The 24,672-nt window shown below is 35.7% G+C and overlaps 1 protein-coding gene and 1 long non-coding RNA gene across 2 annotated transcripts; one reads left to right on the top strand and one right to left on the bottom strand.

Annotated features, from left to right (window-relative positions):
* Nucleotides 1-2,423: 2,423 nt before the first annotated feature.
* LOC121315333 lies at nt 2,424-4,641 on the bottom strand. Its single transcript, XR_005950244.1, has 3 exons — nt 4,520-4,641; nt 3,335-3,475; nt 2,424-2,584 (listed from the first exon to the last, which is right to left on the bottom strand). It is a non-coding gene; the product is annotated as an uncharacterized LOC121315333 (long non-coding RNA).
* A 4,393-nt stretch (nt 4,642-9,034) lies between these two features.
* Nucleotides 9,035-13,666, top strand: plaat1l (phospholipase A and acyltransferase 1-like). Its single transcript, XM_041249366.1, has 4 exons — nt 9,035-9,171; nt 11,260-11,389; nt 12,006-12,259; nt 13,124-13,666. Exons 1-4 carry the CDS (start codon nt 9,163-9,165, stop codon nt 13,187-13,189), a joined length of 459 nt encoding a protein of 152 aa, XP_041105300.1. The 5' UTR covers nt 9,035-9,162; the 3' UTR covers nt 13,190-13,666.
* The last annotated feature ends 11,006 nt before the right edge of the window (nt 13,667-24,672 follow it).

Here is a 24,672-nt window from a genome sequence, read left to right as displayed (position 1 = left end):
TTGAAATTTAAACCTGCATCAGTTGACAAACGATTTAATGGACTCACTCCAAACCCCACGAGCATCTTCCCTGATACTGCATCAATACAACTGACTTTTAAAAAATGGTATTGACTGGAAACAAAAATGGCCATTTGACGCATTTTTTTAGACACCTTTCGAAATCTTCCTGGGAACAGGTGAAGCCATTGATCTGACACTTGGCATATATCATCAGCATCCAAACCTGCATCAAGGTTGCGAAGCAGAAGTTGCTGTTTTAAATTTTAATGTCAAAATGGCTGCCACAAACTTTAACGAAACGCACCCTTAACAGCAAACTGCTGCTATTTGAACACTGTTTGACCAACAAACTCCAAACTTGGTAGTTATTTCCCAAGCAACAATGGAATACAAATATGTCAAAATGGTCATGTTTTATAAAACAAGATGGCCACCAGGTGTACGTTTACCTCTGAAATTTAAAACTGCCTCAGTTGACAACCTGTTTACTTGACCAACTCGAAACTTCACAAGCATCATCCTTGACACTAGCAATACAACTGACTTTTAAGAAACTCACGTTAAACAAGATGGCTGCCTGGTGCATTTTTGAAAAAAAAAAACTTTCAACAGTTGAAGTTGCTGATTTTAAACTTGGCACATTGAGAACTAAACACACTTAGATGGGTACTAATACCAGGGCTTGGGAGCCGTAAAACTGCCTGGCAGTTCTAGCTATTATTATTATTATTATTATTATTATTATTATTATTATTATTATTATTATTGATCACGGTTAGTGCGTCAAATCTCATGCAGTTTGGGGTATTGAGCTACTCAAACTGAACAAAAAAGTTTTTTTGTTTCAATAAGACAAAGTGAAGACTGCTCTGGATATACTATTAAACATAAAAGCACTATATATATTAATATATATATTATTATATATCTATATATATATATATTATATATATATATATATATATATATATATATATATATAATTGTCCCAATGAAAACTAAAATTAACAGGGTTAGGTTGATTTCTGATATTATTATTATACTACTGCACAGTTTAGAACACCAACTATATCACATGTTTTTAACTCACGTTTGATAAAGCTATTGCTTTACCACAGACAGAACCATGCGTTGTTTCTATACGTGGTAATACAGACTGAAATGTTTTTCAGAATGTTAACTATGACATTTACTCAAGTAAAATAAAGTGAGCAACCGGAAACTCAAAAAAAGAAAAGCTTGCATGGAAACCCCATGAATGTCTTGTAATTTGCCCAAACATCTATATTTTCAACTTTCAGGAAGTATTGTAATGTCCCTCAGGTCATAGAATAACACATTGTTATACATGTATCTGTAAGCAGAATACCCCTTGTGTTCATTGGATTGTGTTGCATTTCCTTAAATTGGAAAAAAAAAAAATACAATTCGTGAATCAGGTGCACAATCTATTAGGCTTGCTAGCCTTTTCTCGTATACGTTGATCAGCTCGACTCACATCACCTCACCTGATCTTTCTTCAGGCTTTTCAGAACAAAATACTAGGGGGATCACGTGACCTGCTGGAGATATGGCTGCGTAAGGCTTTTGCTCCGATCTCCTATTTCACGTTATTAAAATTTAAAATTAATTTTTCATTCTTACCTTGACCCAGTTAAGATTTACTTCACCTTGGGATGGCACAGAACCAGAAAAAGAGACTTTCCTCCCAGCTATCGTCTCCCTCTAAAGGAGATAAAAGTTGCTCCCAGCCTGATTTCATTGCCATTGTTGAGGCCTGCATGGGGAGGCACCATCAGTACTTTCAATCACAATTTTCTCGTTTGGAGGAAGTGGGTAGAGGATCGGACACCAAACTGTCCTTCGTTAATTTATCTCGCGACATGAAAGAGCTGAAAGCAGATCTCTCTGGTCTCCGTGCCTGGGTGGGTAAGAACACGAAATTGGCCTCTCTTTGCAGCACCATGATCGATCAGCTGGAGGCCAAAATGGCAGATCTAGAGGACAGGAACATACGCCCCAATTTCCATATGGTGGGCTTGGAGGAGAATTCTGAGGGCTCAGATACTGCGGCTTTTCTTATGAAATCCCTCCCTCAGTGGTTCCTGTCTTTGGCTGACAAAAACAAAATGGAGGTCATGTGTGCACACCGCATTTACAACGGCCAGCCCAAGACATAACATCGAAACTTTCTCTAAAAGCTAACAGGACTTTAGAATCTTGACAATATATATTCGAAGTATCCAAAGCCATCTAGTCCAAAAAAAACACAGTATTAAAATGCCATCATACACAAAAAACAATTGTTCGCTTTGTAATAGTGTTAATAACCTCTGCAGCAGTCATTAACTGTAAACAAAACTTTTTTTTTTTTTTATTTTGTATTTTTTTACTTGAAAGAAGTTTTTGGGATAGGGCCTGGAGGTAGTCTATGATGTATTTTAAGATACACAATGGCTAAGGCTGGCTTATTATGCATGAAGAGCAATGTTCTTCTTACTTTGGTACCTATCAGAGTCATTGCCAGCAGAAATGAGATGACAAAATAACAGTAGCAGTTCATTGTCTTCTTCCTGAGACCCTGGACCAAAAAAACCCAAAAATAACATTTATTTATTTATTAAAATATGTATAATACACTTATAAACAGCAACAGGTTTACAACAATCAAAGACATAATATATAACATGACTTTGAGGTGATAAAAGTCATGGTGTTCTGTAATAAGTGACTAATATATGGATGTACAGTTGGGCTCCTGTGATGATTTTGGTAGGTATTTTTTTTTCCTTATTATATTCTATAAAATACACCATGGAGTACCAATGTTCATGGAGTACTAATGTAGTTCAATCCCAAATGAGGTGCGGAAACAGACAAACTCGTGTGAAATAAACATAGCACTATGAACTTTCATGGAGTGTATATATATATATATATATATATATATATATATATATATATATATATATATATATATATATATATATATATGAGACTGAATAACTATTGTAATATAATTGTCAAATACATCAGATTTACATTGTTTTTCTATGACTTTCTGTAAAGTTTCTCTGAAGCAGGATGTGATGTCTTTTCTCTCTGCCCACTAAATGCCCGTCAGGACGTGAACGTCAGTCCTTCAATGCAGCATAATATGACCTCAATAAAAACATTCTGAAAAGAGCTTTGAAACATACTTTAAAGTTATAAGTGGAAAAAGTTGTCAGGATGTTAACAATGAAAATAAAAATAAGAGGTATGTTATTTAAACAGTTTAGCATCACGTGGTGATGTGTATCGCTATATTTTTCAGAAGCCCGCTACTTACTCTTTAAGTGATGGCTTGAATACAGACACAAACAAAGGTGCTGGTGCATCTCAGGGGCGTGGACACAGAAAGCTGCCAAGGCTGTATGTCAGTCCTTCTTTCTTCACAACAGTCTTGATGTGGGGAACCTCCTTCCCATTCCTGATCCAGGAGAGAGTGATATTTGCAGGGCAGAAGTTGTAAGACCCACCTCAGAGTCATGGAGTCTGAAGTATTTTCCACTTTTAGAATAACTACTAAGGGTTTCTCTAGATTTTTAAAAATTAAATAGATATTCAAAATATTTTGATGTAAAACTACAAAGGAAGTGGTAGCTGGTAGAACTATTTGACAGATATGCCTGTTTAAAGCACAGCTTTTAATAATGCAGTTATGAGTAAAAATGACTGTACTGTGTACATTTTAAAATATGGTAAATTAATGTTTCATTGTATAACTGTGCAAGGCAAGGATAAACATGTAGATATGTTGTAATAACAGGATCATTACAAATACCATAGTTCCCACTCTTACACAGTAACATGTGTAATAACATGGTATCACCACGGTGCAATTCCCAAGTAATGTCAAACCATTCCACCAGCAATTACTTTTTAAAGCAATAAACATTAATAGTTACCAATGAATTACTATGGTTATGTATCCCCATAAGCTAACTTTTTTCTTTCAATTAAGCTTATTATTGAAAATAAGTCTTTTACCTTCACATTGTCGCCATTGCCCCTCTGTAAGCGCTTTACACAAAGGTGTCTATGATTGCACTATAATTGCACATGTGGTTAATTAGCAATTGCATTGTAAACAGACCCCTTGTGTTACAGTGTAAATACAAAAGACACTAGCAACTGGCGACATTTTTTATTTAGTAATTAAGCATGTCATTCCATTGTAACAACCATATGTTATAACTGTGTAATTACACTGCAGATATCTAGATATATGTGTCAAATGAAGACACTGAGAACTACAGTTTGTCATTGCAGTTATTGTTTCTTTTAGCAGTTCTAATTTAAATTTAATTTCTAACTTAATACAAACAGAATTGCTCTATCCAATGTAATAATGATTATCATCAACTGATGCTTTAAAAAAAAATTAAGCAGCAATGCATGAATATATTATTAATTTACAACAGATCTTTTAAAGTTTAACCAGTCTATCTATTGTTTTAATATGGATCCTTACCTATGCGCAGAAGTACCAGGTGAGCTATGGTTTGGTCATTCATTGTCTGTTCATGGAGTGGCTTACTGTCTGATGTTGTTTTTGTCTTGTAGCATTGCTAAGTGGAATAAGCTGCAGGAGTGTCTTACTCTTGAATCAGGCAGAGAGAAGTGGAAACTAGCTTTCCTGTTTTGTCAATTGTGAGGTTAACCCCATACTATATTATATCGGTACTTGCCTCTTACACTACTTTGTGCTAAGGAATCACCTGGAATAATCTTGTCAGAATTAGGGCTTGTTGGATCCATATAGTGCTTTTTACTATATAGTTTTTTTTTACATGGATTGTAGTCATTTCTGTATGATAAATGGCCAGCTTTCATAATTTCCTTTAATTCTAGTCACGTCAAAATAATTAATGAAACAACATTTCTGTTTCCAAGCCACTGCATATCCTCTCCTAGGTAAGACATGACAAGTCACAACGTGGCCACATAACAAATAAGCATCATGAAACCAGTTTGCTTGTAATGTAGTACTGCAGGGAAACTATAGTTGCTCTTGAGCAAAACCAGACAGGGGTCAATTGAAAATGGTCCATTCTTGCACGTGAGCACAGGAGGAGCATATTAGAATACACAATATGGAGCAGTGCTACATTTTTAAAGTCAGCCTGATAATTTTTGCAAGCTCCATAGAGCCTGAAAGTAAGATATTATAAGATATTGGCAGGGTCATTCAAACGTGATATAAGATTTTTCAGCTTCCTCTTGTAGTACTGGTGCCATTCCCCTGTGGTTCTTGCATGCAGGTTCAGGGGCCATCTCCAGTACTATTCTTCATGGTCTATCTTTAAACCCAAGGTCATGCAACACTAGTATGCTCAGGAAGTCACATAAATTTATACAGATTGTTCTTCACATGAGTGACATTTACATTGTTCTCAACTTAAAAATATCAACTGAAAGAGAAACTCAAGGCTGCTGAGTTGATCAGCTTGTCCACCAGCAGCAGATGGTTTAACAGGGTGTAGTCAGGATGTATTCAAGGGTATTATAAGAAAGGGCCCACACCCTCAATACTCATTACTTGGAAACTGTTCCTGTCTAGCTGAACCTCAGTTGTTTTTTGTATATTAGTTATGAGTAAAATTGATAATGTTCATCACAAGAATCACCAGAATCACCAAAACCTTATAAAAGTTGAGTGCAGTATTTCACATAGTGAAATAATAGTCACTAGATAAAACACAGACCATTATTGTAAAGCTTTATCTAAGCCAACGAGAAGCATGCCAAACAGTAGTTAATAGAAGTTATATAAGCATGATAAAAGCATAGCAAACTGCATATCCACTGAGCTCCACAGTACAGAAGTTCCTTTTCAATAGGATTACTGTTTGATTATGGTGGCTTTAAAAAAAAAAAAAAAGGACAAAATGCCACGACAAACCTAGCTGATGAGTTGGGCATTTTAAGCAGTGTTATTACAAAGTAACTGAGCACAGTTACCATAGATAGTATCTTAACTCCATAAGTCTGCTATTATGTCCTTTTAAAATTGAACCATCTTCAGTTTGAACAAGATTCATCAGTTTACTACTTTTTTTCCTAATGCTTCCAGTGTGTGTACTGCACATTACTGTGATTAAACAACAGTTGTACAGTGCTTTACCGTACTTGTTTATTGCTTATGATGAGTGCACTTCACTATGCATCTTTACTATTGTATAAGAAAGTCAACATTAAAAAACCAAACAGGTCAGGAAAGGCCATACATAACTTAAAATTAATTACAGTATTGATAAAATAAAAAAATAAAAAAAATAAATAAATAAACAGATGTGTCAGACCTGGATGACTTCTTCATCTTCTTTATTATTATCATTTTTTTATTCACACGCTATTTTCAGCACACTGCTGTTGCAAAGAAGACCACTGCAAATATAATGCATGCTAAAATATTATGTATCTAGTCTGCAATACCCTAGCTTTATAATGAATATTCTAGATAGTAACAGATGTTTCCTTTAAAAAAGGGAAGTACAATCTGTGTTATATTTGCCAATCATATATGTGCAGACTAAAAATAGTCTGTGAATTTATCAGTACATTGAGTAATGTCAGAAACGGGGCTGTGCAAGTACTTGGACTTTCTGAGTAATTCCCTTTATCTGTCAGCAGGTTTGAATTGAAGTTCAAATGTATTAATATATCGCAACCAGAAAAGCTACCGTCAATTAAGTTCTAATCCATGGCAATGAATTTCGGCTTTCGTTATTTAAAAGCCAGGATACTTATAAAAATAAAAAACATAAAAAATGCTTGAAAATACAAAAAATGAACACATAAAAGTTAGCATTGAGTAGAGCGAGACCAGTGCTAATCGGAGGCTGTCACTGTTGACCAGTTAAACTGAATTTCCTTCTTGTTTAAATGTTGCTTTCAAATGTTTTTTTTTTTTTTTTTTTTTTGGGGGGGGGGGGGGGGGGGGGTCGTGAAGAGTAATCTCAAGGCATAATGCCTTCATAGCAGCTCACTCTAAATCCACTAGAGATGACCGATACGCCTCTTGCCAGAAATGCTTGTGAGGTTAGTTCTCATGAATAGCCCTGGCTGCCATCAGGCAAGGTATACTATGGGGGGAGGACAATTAAGCCACAAATCCACTCCTAGATTTTAGCATATAGTGCAAAACTATTGTATAAAAATGAATTTACCAAACATGTACATTATCTATTGCACACAAAGTACGTGTTGCACAAGAATGAAACATTGATTTTACAATGACAATGGGTTCAAATGAAAATGAACAATAATATTTACTGTGGGAGAAATAGCCACTCGTACAATATAACCATGATGGAGTTGTTATCTAAGAAGCAACATGAGTTTGGAAAAAAAAACATAAGGACTGGATATATACTCAAACCTAGAAGCCCCGCAGCAGTCTGATGGCTGAATTCAAAACATTGTAAATAGTATGACGAAAGGAGAAACAGTCGGATGTAAATTTTTTAAATTTTTATTTTATTGAGTATGTTACATAAACATCTGAACAACCGACGCGTATTATATACATATGAACATTTATTTTACAAGAAATTGTAAATAAACAAACATCTGAACAGCCATCGGTTTCAAACATGCATATTTATAAAACTGAAACGATAGTAATACATTTTTAACTTTTCAACAGCAATCAGTTTATCAGATGTGCAAAAGCAACTGCACAATGCCGATAAATAAACTTAGAAAACATTTTATAGAAGAGCGCAGCACAAGAAGTTATAAAAAAAGTCTAATTTTTTTTTTCTTTTAGACAAAATTGTATTCCTTTACCTTAAGTCTAAGGCTGTTCACAATAAACACAGATAATGTGCTTCTCCACACCACCTTTCTGCACAAGGCACAGCTGTTCGAAGTTTTATTTTTATTGCCTTTGTCAACCTGGCATTGGTGTCTCTCGTGGATCTCAGCTGGGTTGCCAGTTTTAGTTGTGGGTACCTGTTTGGCAGTCTCCCTCTGCTCCAAATGCTTCTTGCGAAGTTCCTGTGCTAACTGTAAAATATATTCTCTCCTTGGTAAATTTTTCTCTGTGCATTCTTTGTAAAGTATCCGTGCCATCTGATCCAAAACATCAACTCCATATTTTCTTGCTTTGTAAAACTCCACGGACTCTGGTATTTATTTTCACTAGCCCCAATGATAATTGACTGACCAAAACTGCATAGCTGTCAGTCATTCACTCAGGCAAAGAGTGGAGACTAATTAATTACAGCTAAAACACATTGCAGACTGGTAAATAAAAATAATAAAGTAGAATACCGTTCGTATAATCACAATACAATTGTTTTCTGTGTGGCCTTCAATGTGACTGCTCCTGGGGCTTTTAGGTATAATGTAATATATTTCCTTTATTTCTGCACTCCTGCGTTTCATGCTTTGTGAGAATATTTAATACATACGGACAGAAAGGTACATGAATGCGCATCCCTGTATGTGTTACACAAGTGGAGAAAATTACATTTTAAAACCAAAAACTGTCAAAATGACCGCTGCAATGATATGGCACCCCGGTAAGGGCGTATGAGAAGGGTTAAGTGACTACTGTATTGTATCAAGCTTTGTTAAGTTTAGGGTTGTGTACAACACGAAAATATGCTGGACTGTGGAATTCGCAAGTGAAATAAATGTGACATGAACATTTATACTGTGGATCGGCGTACAGTCAGATACACCTTACACAGCTCATAAAGATATGGTCTAACTACATTTAATAGCTCCTAGAACTACTGTAAATCACCACGCCCTTAAATAAAAGCATGTGTGCTTGCCAAGGTACAATAATGGTCATTTAAAATTCATACCCAACCTACAATGCCGTTCCAAGCTCAGTGTGGCTAAATGCTTTTAAATATAACTCAAATTAGATGCATACTTTATTCAAATGACATTTGCCATCAAGACCCATTTGAGAGGTGCAGGTGCAGCCCCTATGGTCTCTCAGCTCACTTTAATATTGTACTTCCTCTTCTTCTGGGCTTTTCTGCTCTGTGAAGTGTTTACTTGGCTATTTGAGGTAGTGATATCCCGGTATGATATCATTCCTCACTGAACAGCTGAAGGAGATTTAACTCAAAGGGATCAGTATTCTATACCCAGATGGGACTGGTAGGATCTTATTTTATTGTGTTTTTGTATTTTTAACAGCTTTATTTGCTCCTAATGAACTTATGGCATTGGATTGTCAAGTATATAACGTGCGATGCAGCTTCATATTTCTGAGATTATAAAAAGCTTTTTTTAATGTAGTCCATCCTGGCGAGGGACAGCAGGTGACAGGTATTCAAAATCTTTGGTTTCTGTGAGCATTGCCTGTAACAGTCTCATTGTGCTATTAGCTAAGGTTGACAGTAGGTCTTTATCTTCTTGTATTCAAAGGAGATCAGATGTAATATAGTGCTGTATATCATTATTTTGCACCTCTTTTTTCCCCCTACCAATTGGGTACATAATGATCTAAGAATCAGTGTCTATTTTCCAAATATCAAAGTGCTGAATAATTTAACTCCACCAGTTTGCTTTTCGCCTGCTTCAGAATGGCCAATACATACATATTTGTCAGTATAAAAAGAGTGACAGCACTTCAGATCATAAGCACAACTACCTATGTACCCATTACATCCCCTTACAGCAGTCATTGACAAGGGCAGCTAGAAGCTCTAAAGGTTGATTTGAGCTCGCTTGCCATGCCGATATATTTTTTCATAAGGGACACCTAGAGCATCCAGAATGCTACTATGCACGTGTGTTAGAAGATTCTCTAGAACAGTTAATGACAGGGGTACTGCTATGTTATTTGTAGGTATACATACACTGTTTCTCATACGAGGAGCCATTTCAGACAAGTGTGGAGAGACAGAGAGAGAGAGAGAGAGAGAGAGAGAGAGAGAGAGAGAGAGAGAGAGAGAGAGAGGAGAGAGAGAGAGAGAAGTTGAAATCATTTTAATACTCATGTTTTTAATCTTATAAAGTTACGGATGGACATCCCTGTGATGGGAGAGCATATAAGTAAATGTTTGGGATGCCTATGTGAAATGTGTATATAGCCTTCCTACGTATCTTATGTATTGTTATTTAGTGGATAAGGTGAAACAATACTTTTTGGTTACTGCTACATCTAATTAAATAACCATTATTTGAACAAGATGCCATTCTGATAGCTGCTGCTTTACGATCGGACTTTTAATTTTAAATATTGCACATTTAACAACATAAATCATTTATGCGTAGATACATATGGCTTCCTGATAGTATTTGTACACTTTAATTTTAATTTCAATTTGCTAAAAGTACTGTAACTTTATTTAATTGTTAATGTTGATAGCGATATTGCTTCTGGCTTCCAGAGTAATGAGCAGCAATGGTCATTTTATATATACACACATTTTATTGGTAAATGTCATTACATTTGACAGTATATCATATATGTTTTATGACAATTTACATAATTACTATGAACAACCTGTTAAAATACACTGCTGCATTGTCCTGCAATATTACAGATTTTCTTAAGTGTACATTTATATATATATATATATATATATATATATATATATATATATATATATATATATATATATATATATATATATATATATATGTCATATACATTTAAGAAAAATGTATATACTTCTGTGACAGTTTACACACTTTCCAATGTATTGTAAACCCATTCATCATGCTTATCCAAACAGTACTTTTAGCACATTACAATACATATTGAAAAGAAGGTAGGGGTTTCATCCCATGGGGCATATTTCTAAAGTGTTTACTCCAGTCACTTTTTAATTAAATCCATGACAATTTCATGTTGAAATGACATCACTTTTGATATAATTTTTTTTATTCTGGATTGCTCTGTATTTCCCCATTGTCACAGTGGGTAAATACTGGTGCTAATTTGTTTCTGGAAATTCTGTGGACATGGTCTCATGAGCATGTACACCCATGTGTATTGAGTAACACAGCTAAAAATCCCATTGGGGACATACCTTAAACCCACCCCCACAAAAGGTTGTCATCATGATGTTACAGTATAAGGCCAGATCTTCCATGAAGGCACTACTGTATTTCTGACAAAAACACAACATTTGCTGTGCACTACTACAGCATACGCACAAAAACAGATTCTACCAACAGGAAAAAAACAAAAAACAAACAAACAAAAAAACAGATTTATTTTGTCTTCTTTTGCAGAATCATTCTTGTCCTCAACCATTTCCTGGAGACATCCTTGAGTTTCCTAGGTCAAAGCATTTTTCCCACTTTGGCATTTATTATGGTGAGAAAGACGGAGTTCCCTATGTGGCACACTTAACAGCCCGTGGTAAGTTCTACACTGTTAAGCAAGAGATAACCAAAGCTTTAAAATCGGTTTTCTTATTATTGGCACGATAAACTTGCCGCTCCTTCGTCATAATGAAAATCTGTTAAGTTCTTTGCTTGTTTATACTTTGATTCAGCATACTTATAGAGCTATGCTGTAGAAGATCATAAAAATAATCTGATCCTTTCTGTTCTGTTGTGCTGTAAGTCTTATGGTCTAATTGTCTGCAGCCAGACTGCACTGAAATCAACCTACTCTGGACAGGATTTACAGTAGCCAGGAAGCATCTTTTAATCTGCAGTATTGAATATTATATTTACAAATACCAAATTCAAATCTAAAACCCAAAGATCTTACTTATGATAGCTTTTGGCTATTAAAATGCCAACTGTTCCATGGCGGCTATGTGGCACATTTTAGCACAAGGTCATTCCAATGCAACTTTGCCAGTTCTTTTTTATTATTTTCTTTTTTTTTTATATCAAGAACAATTTTTAGGTTTTCTGTATTAAAAACATGGTGGCTGACAAGCCAGTTAGCTTCTGAGATCTGACGAGGCCAGGATTCAAGTAGTACAGTTTTATACTAAAACCTTGAATATCTTTTTATTATACAGATTCGGATTCCAAGATCGTTCTCTTTGGCAGGGCACTGAAATCCACAGTGAAAATAGACCCTGTTGATGTTGTGGGTAAAAAATACAAAATCAGTAATTACCTGGACGACAAGCATCCGTACCGGGACTTCCAAACTCTTGTTAAACCCGAAATTGACGAGGCCGTGGGGAAATGCGTCACCTATGACATCCTCTTCCACAACTGCGAGCACCAAGCTACCCTGTTCCGCTACGGGTTAAAGAAATCAGTCCAGGTAAAAAAAAAATAACAAGGGAAAGGGGGGGGGTGCATACCTCAGGTTTAGAACATTAACCTACGCTTTTGTTTTTAATCCTTGTATTGCGAATAACAAACACACTGCATTCAACATCAGTGAAACGGTTCCCAGTACAACGTAGTGTTTTGCATGTAACTCCTTTTTAATGTACACATGACCAGGATTCTCATCTACTGTTGGTCAGGGATAGACAGTTTTCAACCCTATTCCAGCCAAATACAACAAAAACTGTATGAAACTGTTTGACTTATTCAGTTAAGAGAGAGAGAGAGAGAGAGAGAGAGAGAGAGAGAGAGAGAGAGAGAGAGAGAGAGAGAGAGACAGATACACTCACCTATTTAATAAACTTCTCCCCTGAGCTGAAGTACAATCACCCACCAATTTCCTAATTAAATAACAGAAAGGTATTAATCAACAGTGATAGCTGCATCGGGAACATACCAATCAAAAGCAGGAAGCATTAATCATTGAAACATGGATACACTGAGTCTTTACAAAAGCATTCAAACACACTTGAAAATCATGCATCTGCTAGTAATATTAATAATATATGTTTAGCTGAGGCTAGCCTCCTTGCTATTCACAAATACACCACCAAGATCAAGGAAGATAGTGATCAACACACTAGGTTGGTTATTATTTTATTAAGAAATACAAAACGAACCAAAACGAATTAAGATTAAGATTCAGGTTTTGGTCAACAATGAGCCTAAAACAAAGTCAACTGTGACCGTAGGAAGAAAGAAAAGAAAGTTGCTTAAATTTGTATTTTATTTTTTTATTATTTTTTTAAAACACACCAACTAACACAAACCCACTCAAAAAAACCATAAAATTCAGATTGAAAGTATCTACGGAAAGATATACCCTACCTGGAAACAACTCTTTGAGAAGAAACTTTTATAGAAGGAAAGGAATGTTTGCAGTCATTGCATTTAAGTCGTGTGAGTGACGATATACACCCCCCCAAAATTCAACATGACAAATGTGCAGTGTTTAACCCTAACCCTAACCCTACCCCACCATGATTCAACATGACAAATCTGCAGTGTTTAACCCTAACCCTACACCCCACGATTCAACATGACAAATCTGCGGTGTTTAATCCTAACCCTACCCCCCCCCCCCCAATTCAATATGACAAATCTGCACAGTGTTTAGAATGGCCTGTCAGCATCAATCCTTATGTTAATGAAACATTATTTGTCCAGTCATGGATTCAGAAAGACTTGTCAGCCAAGCACTTGCTATCAGCTTGCTATGAAAGTTGTTCAGATCTGGTGCCTTACCCAGACTGTCCCTGACTATCAGTAACCATCATTTTATCACCCGCTAGATAAAAGCCTTGACTCCATCTTGGATTTAATTTCTTTTTAAATATATTTGTTTGCTTGTTTGTTTCTTCTATATGTGTTTTTCTTTATTGTTAATAAAACAATACTTTTAAAATGAGAGTTGCTGCAGCAGAATGTACATCACTGTGTGGAATACATTATATACATTATATATAAAAAAAATTCTCACATCTCAACATCTAATTACCACCCGGATTCCTTCTCAAAGTGCTAGCTCCACATAGTAGACTGTTAAATGACAATGCTAAAGTGTACCCATTTCTATATGTTTTTTTTTTTTTAATTTGTTTTTATTTTCATAGTTTTATAGATAACTTTGACTTGACTTTCATCAACGCTTGTTCAGTCTTTTACGTATGTGTTGAAATGCAGTGTTTTCATTTTTACTTCACCTATTCCCTGTCTCATTTTTAAAACTAAAAAACAACAGTGTTTTACTTCCAGCAGTCAGAGAGTCTAGTGTTGACAGGCACAGACATCACCTTGAATCACATCCTGTGTCAACAAAATGTACTTTTTAAAGGTATGTTGAAAACACTTTGCACATATTTGCTATAACTGTAGGACTGGTTATGTTTTACCTTGAGAAATTGTCTCCCTCTGTAATATAAACAGCCCTCGGCAAGGACAAGGTCATTTATCCACTCAGGTGACTGTTTATTTCCTTCTACAATTAGCATTGCATAAGGAGCTACAATATATAGTTTTTTTTTTTTTTTTTGTGAGCATGTTTGCAATAGGATGCACCTGGATAGGAAACCAAAGCTATCTCATGAGAGAAAAAACAAATTGAGGGTTCTGAAAGTCAAAATGCCCATATCACATTACTTAATATATGCATCTAATACAATACAGTGTACAGTTACATAAAGGTTATTTATTTCTTTATTTATTTAGGGGATATGAGGCATAAGATGGTATGTTCCCATAAAAAAGACAAGATCAAAGAATTTTTTTCAATATTGTTTTTTTAGTGCAGTATGATTAGCCTGTGCTACATGCAATTAAAAAATATACATCATGTCAACTTGACTTAAACATGACCTACGATGTCACATTTTCCAGTTATTGGACCTAATATTTTGGCATTAAGGACAGTACACATGGGTGTTTTCTGGGAGCAGCTCCCTGGCTCCATGGCTTCCTGTCCAGCACACCTGTCTTTATTAAATGGCCCCTTTCAAGCCCCACCTTTTATAGATTTATGGTAGTTCTACTCAGTCAGAGGGAGATTAGGCAAGCTTTATATAATATTGCTCCCAGGTAAAACGAGACTACTGCATTGTTATAAGCCTGGTTAGTATAAAGCTGGAAGATAAGCTAGAGAGTGTGCAGTTCAATAGAAGTTAAGCAAACGACCTGCAATCCTGTGTGTGAAGACTGAGTGTGTATACATCTCCATCCGCCTTGGATAAATAAATAAATCAATAAATAATACTGAGGATTGTCTATCCTTACATTACCCACTCTCCTCTAAAGAAACTTCTAACCTTCTCCACCCTCGCCCCTCAGTGGTGGAACGACCTACCCACGGATATCAGGACTGCTCAGTCCCTGACCACCTTCTGGCACCTCCTCAAGATATATCTGTTCAGACAACACCTGCAAACCTCACAACTCTCGACTATACTAGACTATATGGCACCCAGTTGTATCGGTACTTGCATCATCTTGTACTTGGACTTACCGTATTCGCTCGAGTAAAAGTTGGCCATGTGTAAAACTCGAGCTCCCCATTGTGAGGGCAACATTCGGGTATCTTTTTTTTTTATTTTTCATTTGTTATTGAAACAGAGGTGGTAAGTTTAATGAAACAGAAAACAAAAAGTAACTCCTGAAATCGAAACTGTTGGTAGACTGCACTTGAGGTGCTAGTTTTCCTAAATATATGTATTAGATATCCTGACAATTTTAAAAAATAACAATTTTATAAGCACTTCTACATAGCCCCGCAGTACATGCTTTTTTGTTTTTGTTTTTATAGCCTTTAGTATTGTTTTAGTGTAGAAGCCCCACCCACATTTCCTTCTTAGCCCACATGGAAGTATGTATTTCAATGGTATGTGGGAGGTAATGTGGTCTGGCTGTACAACTGCGTTACGTGACAGCTCTTGATGTAAACACATGTAAACAAATAAACAATGTCACAGAATCGTGCAGGGTGCAGGTGCTTGGCAAAGTATTGTATGTGAACGCACTGAATGCATGCCTGACACAGGGTTCCCCTGGGTCCTAAACCCTGCTAAGTACAGATGGGGATTGCAGTTACCGCACACCGATCATGACTTTTGCAGACATAAAGGTATTGTCTACTTGCTCTTAATGGAATTTTCTCATAACCAAATATTTTTTTTAAGTTTAACTGCTCTTAGTCGAAATCGTTCTCAAACGTAATTATTTACTGTATTTTTTATTCTTATTTAGTACTGATTTTATTGTATTTTATAACTGCTCTTAACTGTAATGTAATATTTTGTATTGTGATACTTTGTAACAACTGTAAGTCGACCTTGATAAGGGCGTCTGCTTAATAATAATAATAATAATAATAATAATAATAATAATAATAATAATAATAATAATAATAATAATGCAAACGCACTTCAGATTAACCTAGCTGTAGATAAACCTGATGCCCTGGCCAATTTTATCATACTTGAGGTAAATTATACATCACATTTATATTTATATTTATTTTTAAAACGCACATACCAAGCTCGTGCATTTTAAACGCGGAAGGTGCAACAACAAGGCTTTACAAACATGTTCTTGGTATAACAACAGTCTCACAAATGTTTTTTACTTTAAAGATTTTCGTTTTCCACTGTGAAGCACATTGTTCCTGCCACAGCACTCCCAGTTCACCCTCTGTGTCACAGGTCTGAACCTCACCTGAAACTTACAATCAGTTACTGTCCACAACGATGTGGGGCCCAATACCTGCAACAGATATTGTACCGGAAGGCTCAGTGAGCCTTCCAAGTTGAACTTGAATTAAAGTCTGGGAAATAATAATACAAAAAAGGGCAGGTTAGAATACCTTGGCTACAATTTTAAGTAAGCAATTAGGACAGTTAAACCCCCTGCTTAGTTTTTAGTCATTTATGAAATTACAGAGATGTTAGCAGTTTTATTTTCCTTGTCTAATTATTTATAAAACACGGGAACGAAGATGCCTTAAGAATCATACACTTTTAAAAAAGCTCAGATGAATAATGAAGTCCCGTAGTATGGAAAGCTTGAATCTCTTCCCCAAATTGGTCTTGGTCCAACTATAAAAATACCGATATATATTCAAGGTTAAAAACTTTAGCCGGCCCTGCACCCAGTTTTCGAGTCCAGATCTATCTTTGATTGAGTATATTTAAATTATCAGGTAAAGTACCAGGAGTTTGAGCCCCCTGTTAAACTGTTCCTCCCTATAGCTGCACAAACAACTCCTAAGAATATACCTACTGACTATCAAGTGATACCTTTCCACTTTGTGATATCTGAGATCATTTCAGAGCACATTTGCAGTAACAGGGATCCTATTGTGCTGATTCATGGCACCTGCTAATTGTGATAATATACCAAAACAAAGGTTCTGAAATCCAGGACTGGATGCAGGACTATAGAAGCACTTAACCCGGGATATGTTCTGTGGAAATGAATCAGATTTAGAATATTTCATTAAGCATCTCCAGTATCCTTATGTATTGGACAAACCCCCTTTGTTCACAAAAAAACCTTATCTAAACTAAAGTATTATTAAACACAATAATGATATAGATTGTATTTATGTTAACTGTATGCTAAGAATGGTCCTTTTGTAGTGTTTTATTTTGACTAGAAAACTTGAATCATATTGACATGCTTATGTGTACTAAAAATGAAAAGCCGCTAGGGGGCACTGTTCTGGCAAACTTCACACTCACTATCCATTAAGTAAATACACTACACAATTATAATATTTTACTAATTAAAGTATAAACTACAGTAAAAAAAAAAAAAAATTAAGTGAGTGACTTAAAATATATTACATAATAAACTAACATGATCTACAGTATTTTATTTTTAAACCTTTACATTTTGCAACATATTTTGCCATTGACAGGGTTTCATTTTGATAAGTGCAAGATATTGGCATTGTGTTTGCATAAATTGTATGCCTACCAGGAGCTAAAACATCACAAAAAACAGACTGTTTGAGATAGGGAGTGCTATTGGCTGTTTTTACATTGTTGTATTCATTAAGCATTCCCACCACGTGAGCGTCTATGGAAACCCCCTGCTGCTGTATCTACTATTAATATCTCATAAACCATGAATACTGTGAACATCATATTTTAAGTTTTATGGAAAGTCATCAGGCCAAATCCAACAGGACCATTCACTTTGACCTTGTGCTGGGACAAACATAGTATTTTCATGTTAGGATATCTGTTCAACATTTGCAATAAGTGTCTGACTTTATCAGGAGTTCTCCAATAACCTGGAAAAAAAAGGCATTAAAAACAAAGACAAAGCTTTGATACAGTGGCGGTGGATGCAAATGCATGAATAGGAGCAATCCATATACAGTAAGCAGACCCTCAAGGGGTATGCACTATTTAATATTTAAATAGAGATACAATTAATCAAGTGATGCATTTGGCAGTTCAACTAAATCAAATTAAGTGAATCAAAGCCTTTGCTTTGTGGAAGAGGCTCAGGCTTAATTGTGCTTCCTTAATCTTGTGGCCATGCACTGTGAATGAACTGGTTTAAACTGATACAGGGAATTTATAAATGTATAAAAGTAAACATGATAATGTATTTCCTGACTCTGCTTGGCTCTGTTTACTCAGAGCTCATTGGTTTGGTTTAGTGAGTAGAGCAAAGGCTTTGAAGCTAGCAGGTCCTAGGTTTGACCCAAACAATCGCTGTAATACCTTGAAAAACTCAATAAAATCAAGCAAAGTCAGCGTTATGGTTCTGTTGTTTGAGCAAAAATCTCCCATTGTGAGATGTGTATGAACAAATGTACAGCTGTGGCCAAAGGTTTTGCATCACCCTATAGAACTAATTTAGCTTGATAAAATCGAATAAAACCTGCTGAATAATGTTACATTAACATATTGAATTACATACTGCTTTGCAGTTTTCCATATACTTAACGAAAAACTGACAAATGTGACATTTCTAAATCTAACATGAAATACTGCACTACTATTATGGCTTCCACTAGACTTTTGTGATACAATTTAGTACTTCCTTTGATTACATGATGTAAAATAAAAGATTGAAATGATGTTCATACTGTAATGTTATGCAAGGAGGCAGAAAACAGGAGAACACACAATTTATTCTTGGTTCTTTTATTTTGGTTGTCTCGCAATTGCCAGAGAACACTGCCTGCTTTACAAAGTAACACAAAAAAACATAGCAACCAAAACTCAACAACTGTAATGGTGGGACATATGTACTGAAGCTTACATATGTCCCATTGGTCCTCAGCCGCACACTAGGACCAATGGGTACTGACAAACAACAGCCAGTAAGGACTGACAAGCAACAACCAATCACAGGGGAGATACAAAAGGAACTAAGCAGGTTTGGAATTACATAGACACAGACAAAGGCAAACACACCAGTAGCAGGAAATACAGAGAGGAAGGGAACACAATTACAGTTCAGGAATTACAATACACAAACACAGTGGAAATACAGCAAAAAACACAAACGCATGGATCACTACAATATATATCCTTAAATCTCAATCCTTAAATTATAGGAGATGCTACACTTTTGGCCATCACTGCACTCAATCATTTTCATAATGACTGAAAAAATTTAGCGTGAAATGCACTTTATATATGGCAAGCGAGATCTCCTTCTGTAATGCAGGGGAGGTGGCGTTCTTCCTTGCCTGCCTTGTCTCACCCCCCCCGAATTGAAATCTATGAAGTGTAAATTGAAGATGTCACAGTCTGATCTGGTAGAATACAGAGGAGGCTGTTTGGTTCAGTGGTTAAAAAAACAGGTTTGTAATCAGGCGGTCCCCAGTTCAAATCCCAGCTCAACCACTGACTCATTATGTGACCCTGAACAAATCACTTATCCTCCTTGTGTTCCATCTTTCAGGTGAGACGTTGTTGTAAGTGACTGCAGCTGATGCATAGTTCACACACCCTAATCACATATCTTGTAAAGCACTTTGTGATGGTGGTCCACTATGTAAAAATAAAGGTTATTATTAATACAAAGCTTCTTGTGTCTCGTTTCTCTCCAGACCATCCATTAAAAAAATCTGAACAACCAGTTTTCAAGATTTAATTTGGAGAAGAGAAGACTCTCAGAGATTTTACACAGAACATGCAGGTTCAAAGCAAGAGCTAGTATATCCAATACATTACTCACTGACTTTTATCCAATTTATTTGACTATGAAAACAATGATTCCAATAAATTAGACCAGCTTGTATCCAACTGTGAAAACACACCTTCTTTCAAATCCACTACAGCCCTTAGTCATTTTCTCAATTTCTATTAACCTTTTACTTACCCCCACCACTCCACCTCTGCTTCATAAGACTGCCATCTTACTCATTCTCTGGTTTAATGAAGAGGCTGCCTCGAAGTCTCCCGCTGGTCTACTCAACTGTTTTTTTCTAATTCACCTCAATACATTTAAATGTCAATAATCTGCTCTGGATGAAACAAACAGTGCATTCAAGCATGGTTGGGTTTCCATTTCTTCAAAGATTTTGTAGTGCAGTGTCAGTGATACAACCCAATTGGATTTCTTTAGTAAAGTTGTTATATTGAAATGCTCTGCCTCTGTAGAAATTTGATCATGCATTAAAACTGCATGCAGTGTTTCCCACAATGATGATAATCATTTTTATGTTAAAATAAAATTCCTCGGAATCTGTTTTCTACTGCGTTCCCCTATGAAACCTGTTTAGTTGACAGTATGCCAGTAGACCCGTGGTTTTCAACCTTCAGGGACCTCATGTGTCTTCTGGTTTTCATTTCAACTGAGTTCCCAATAACTTAACTAAACCCTTAATTGAACTAATATTTAGCTTAATTCGACCTTTTTAATTGTTTTCAGCTCTTTTTATAGTTCGGTTGGAGATTTTAGCTGAATTATAAAATGTTATAAATCTTCAAATCTGCAACTTTTTAGGAGCTGAGAACAATTAAAGGTCTAATTAAGCAAATTATTAGTTAAGTAACTGAGAGCTCAGCTGGAATTAAAGCCAGGAGACAGGGGTCCCTGGGGGTCAGGGTTGAAAACCACTGCAGTAGACAATAGTCATCTAATGGTATCTTAATGAGTTAGTAACAGGGTTCTGAAAAATATAACGTTACACGTTCCCACGTGTTGCTACAAATGTTTAAACAACATACCTGTCATTTGTATTTTCACTGTTAACGTCTGTTTTTTTTTACACTTATAACTATAAAGTCTGTTTCAAAGCGCTTTTCAAAATGGCCACTCTAGTGTACTGACAGTGTAAGGATTATTGCCCATATTGGCAAACATGTAACACAGCAACGACAATCCATGATGTGGGACTGAACAGATAAGCCAGAGCGCTTGTTATGTTTTTTTTTGTTGTTGGTTTTTTTTTTTTTAATCGCTCTTCCTGCAGTGATTTAGAGGACAGATCTCAAACCCCAGTGCACTAGAGCGGACATTTTTAAAAGAACTTTGAAACATATTTGAAAGTTATAAGTCTAAAAAGCTGTCAGGATGTTAACAATGAAAAGAAAAATGACAGGTACGTTATTTAAACAGTTTTAGCAACACGTGGGGACGTGCAACGCTATATTCTTCAGAACCCCGCTATTTGCTCTTTAATTTATTTTTTCGTACTTTTTTCTCCCTCACTATTTTACTGTGTTTGCAATCCTTCTTGTGGTGTTCTGTTGGCATTAAGCAGTCATGTCAACTCCGACACCATCACCTACTCTGCATTGATATTGACAGAGAGTGGTTGGGGCTGGCAGAGTGAAAGGTCAAATTGTCATATGATTTGAATCGAACAGTGGAGGTTATTTTGTCATTGATGTTTAGTTTAAAGCCAGGTAAAGGCTAATTTTGAGATAAATGATCGTTTAATGTTGCTGCAATAGAACCCAGAGACACTCGGAATGAATGCAAACACCATAAAATAGCACTGGGAGACCAAATAAATGATATTTGAAGCTACTTACTCACAGAAGGAACATAAGTTTAACATGTTGATCTGTGATTTTGGTTTTCTAGCAATGAGAGAAAATGGAAAAATGTATAGAATGACTTTGGGATTGTTAAAATCTAATTCAGTCTCATTATTGCTCACATTGTATTTACATCTCTGTGTTGTATCATAGCCTCTGGTAATATCTCTGCTTGACTTACACAGAGGTAAATATTTTCTTCTTACTCTCTTTCCTTAAGATTTAAACATTTGTATAACATCAGCAGCAAGTTACATAACACCCAATTCACCAGCCCCGAGCTTTGACGTAACCTAATCAGACCTGTAGCCATTATTCTCTGTGCACTTTTACAGCACTATAAAGATGCAAAAATAGAACCTGAAAGGATTAAAGAAGATAACCATAGCTACAAAAGAAAGGAATAATGATTAAAACCCGATCATTATGATAGTTACCAAGGCAATCAAGAGGTTTCTAAATCTACTTTAGTAAAAATCTTTGCAATTTTCTCTCAGGGTTTGATTGGATACACAGAATAAAAAGCAAAACACACAGATTTTGGAAAATGTATCATTCTTTTATTCCTTCTAGTAAATTGATTAAGGACCCAAAACTTAAACTGTTCTGTTTGCGTTTTTTATTAGAATGAAAGTAAAAAAATAAAGAAATCAAATTTGACGTCTGCTTTGTTGATCCACCAGCAAACATAACTGAAGGACAATTCTATAGAATTTCTATGCCATATGTATATTGTGTGTAAACTTATCCAGTGCTGTTGGCTCCATGGTTTTTGTAAGTGAATGTCCCAAACTTCCCATAGTGTTTGCAGAGTAACAGGACGCGAAGGGACCAGAAGCTGCAAATAAAGACACCAGACTACTACTGCTACGTGTATCCTACTCAATTACTATACTATGTCCATTTAAATAGAGTTACAATATATTTAAATTGTGCAACTAAGATAATACACTAATTGTGGATGTTACATACTGTAAATGTATAGAGGCAGAATTCGTATAGGCCGTTTTAATTCCTTACTCTTCAAATATTATGAAGAAATTATAATGTTGATCCAGAGAGTGGGATGGTCATATTCAGCTGCAGGAAATGAATACAGATATTGCCAAATAAATGCAATGGCAGATTGTTATTAAAGGGCACAGGATTTATTACAAGGCCAGGGTGTATATAAAGTTACAGAAAGTAAAATATATTTGAACAGACAGGGATGCATTTCTAGTGTTTTGTAATCAGCATAATGATGCTTCAGTTTATGTGCTCCTTGCTCATTCTATATAAAGTGGTAACATTTCATGGAAAAATGATAGCTCACCTGATGGATGTGCTAAAAAACAAACAATTGTGATTGTATGAATTGTTTCCTCTCCATCCCACAGTTCAGAAAAGTTGCCCCCTCAACATACAAGGAAGAAAGGAACCTCCCCATACTTCAACTCTGGAGTGTTATAGACCAGAGAGTTGGTTAACACATTTTTTTTTAAAAGAGCACAATCAATTTCTAGAGACATATTCACACTTTTGTAAAATTATGAGTCTGTACATCTTTTTATTTTTTTTGGCTACTGTTGGCTTGAAAAACTAAATTACTAGAAAGAAATGTACATGCAATTTGAGAATCGCTAAAAGTTACACAAAAATAACTAACAACACGCATGCACCCACGTACGCACGCACACAGACACACGCACACATATATAATCTTTTTGCCAATAGACAGTAGACAATGGAAAATAATAACCTCATTCTCTTTTCTGTAGAATTGTTTTCTGAAGTCCAGTTTAAAAAAAAATAAAAAAAATAAGTGACAGCTCTATATGTGATAGTTGACAGTTGACAATATGGCAATAGACATAATAATGATTTGATTCTCTGGTCAGTAACATTGGACTAGAAACTTAATAGTACAACATTGTTTAACGACACTATGGGAAAAAAAAGCTCACATTTGAGGGTGTTGCCCCATGGGTAATCCACTCTGTGGGGGGGTGGCAACTTATTCAAAAGCCTTATTGACATCCTTTTGAACATCTTTGAAAAGTTGGGGGTGTGTATGACCACTTTTGCTAGGTTGGAGTCTATAGAAAATGCACCAGATTTAGAACTTTTTACAGGGGATCCTGATGTTGGAAGTTTAACACATGATGTTTTATCTGAGATCTGGTTTTTCTGTATTTTTTCCAAATGGTGTGATTTTAAACATGGACTGTAAATGCAGTATGCAGCAGAAATGTTTGTAATATAATAAACAGAGGACAACTCTGACAGTTTGGAACAAAAAAGAAAATTCTGCAGCCTTGAGTAAATATAATTATGATCATATAACAAGCTGCTTACCCATGAGGACTTGTTTTGATTGTTTTAATGTTTTGTCCTCAGTGATTGAGCACCATTGACATTTGTATACTGTATTTAAACTGCTGATGCGCAGAGGCACGCTTTTGCTAATTGTAATCATATCTGTCCGCTTTTAAGAATCAACTGCTTATAAGAATCAAATCATCCGGGATGGCTGTGATTTTTATAAACGGAATGCACTATATATGAGAGAGAGAGATAGAGAGAGAGAGGGGTGGGGGGTGGGTACTTCCTTGCTTTGCCAGAGAAACAAGTTAATTGTCACGAAACTCAGATGTCCTGTAATATACATATGTATGGGTAAAAGTGCCTGGGGTCTGCAAAAATCTGCAAAAAAACTGGAGAAAAAGGAGGACATTTGTACCATACTTTGGTGATTGATTTCTCTTACTGTATGACAGGTATTGACTTTTTTTATCTAAGAACAACAAATTAAAAGTGATGGCTGATTTGCTTCTGCTACTCCAATACCCTGTAAACATGT

The sequence above is a fragment of the Polyodon spathula genome, chromosome 5, assembly GCF_017654505.1.
Source record: "Polyodon spathula isolate WHYD16114869_AA chromosome 5, ASM1765450v1, whole genome shotgun sequence".
In the NCBI taxonomy this organism is placed as follows: Eukaryota; Metazoa; Chordata; class Actinopteri; order Acipenseriformes; family Polyodontidae; genus Polyodon; species Polyodon spathula.
Note: the sequence above shows the minus strand (reverse complement) of the source record. Positions and strands in the feature narration are given on the sequence as shown.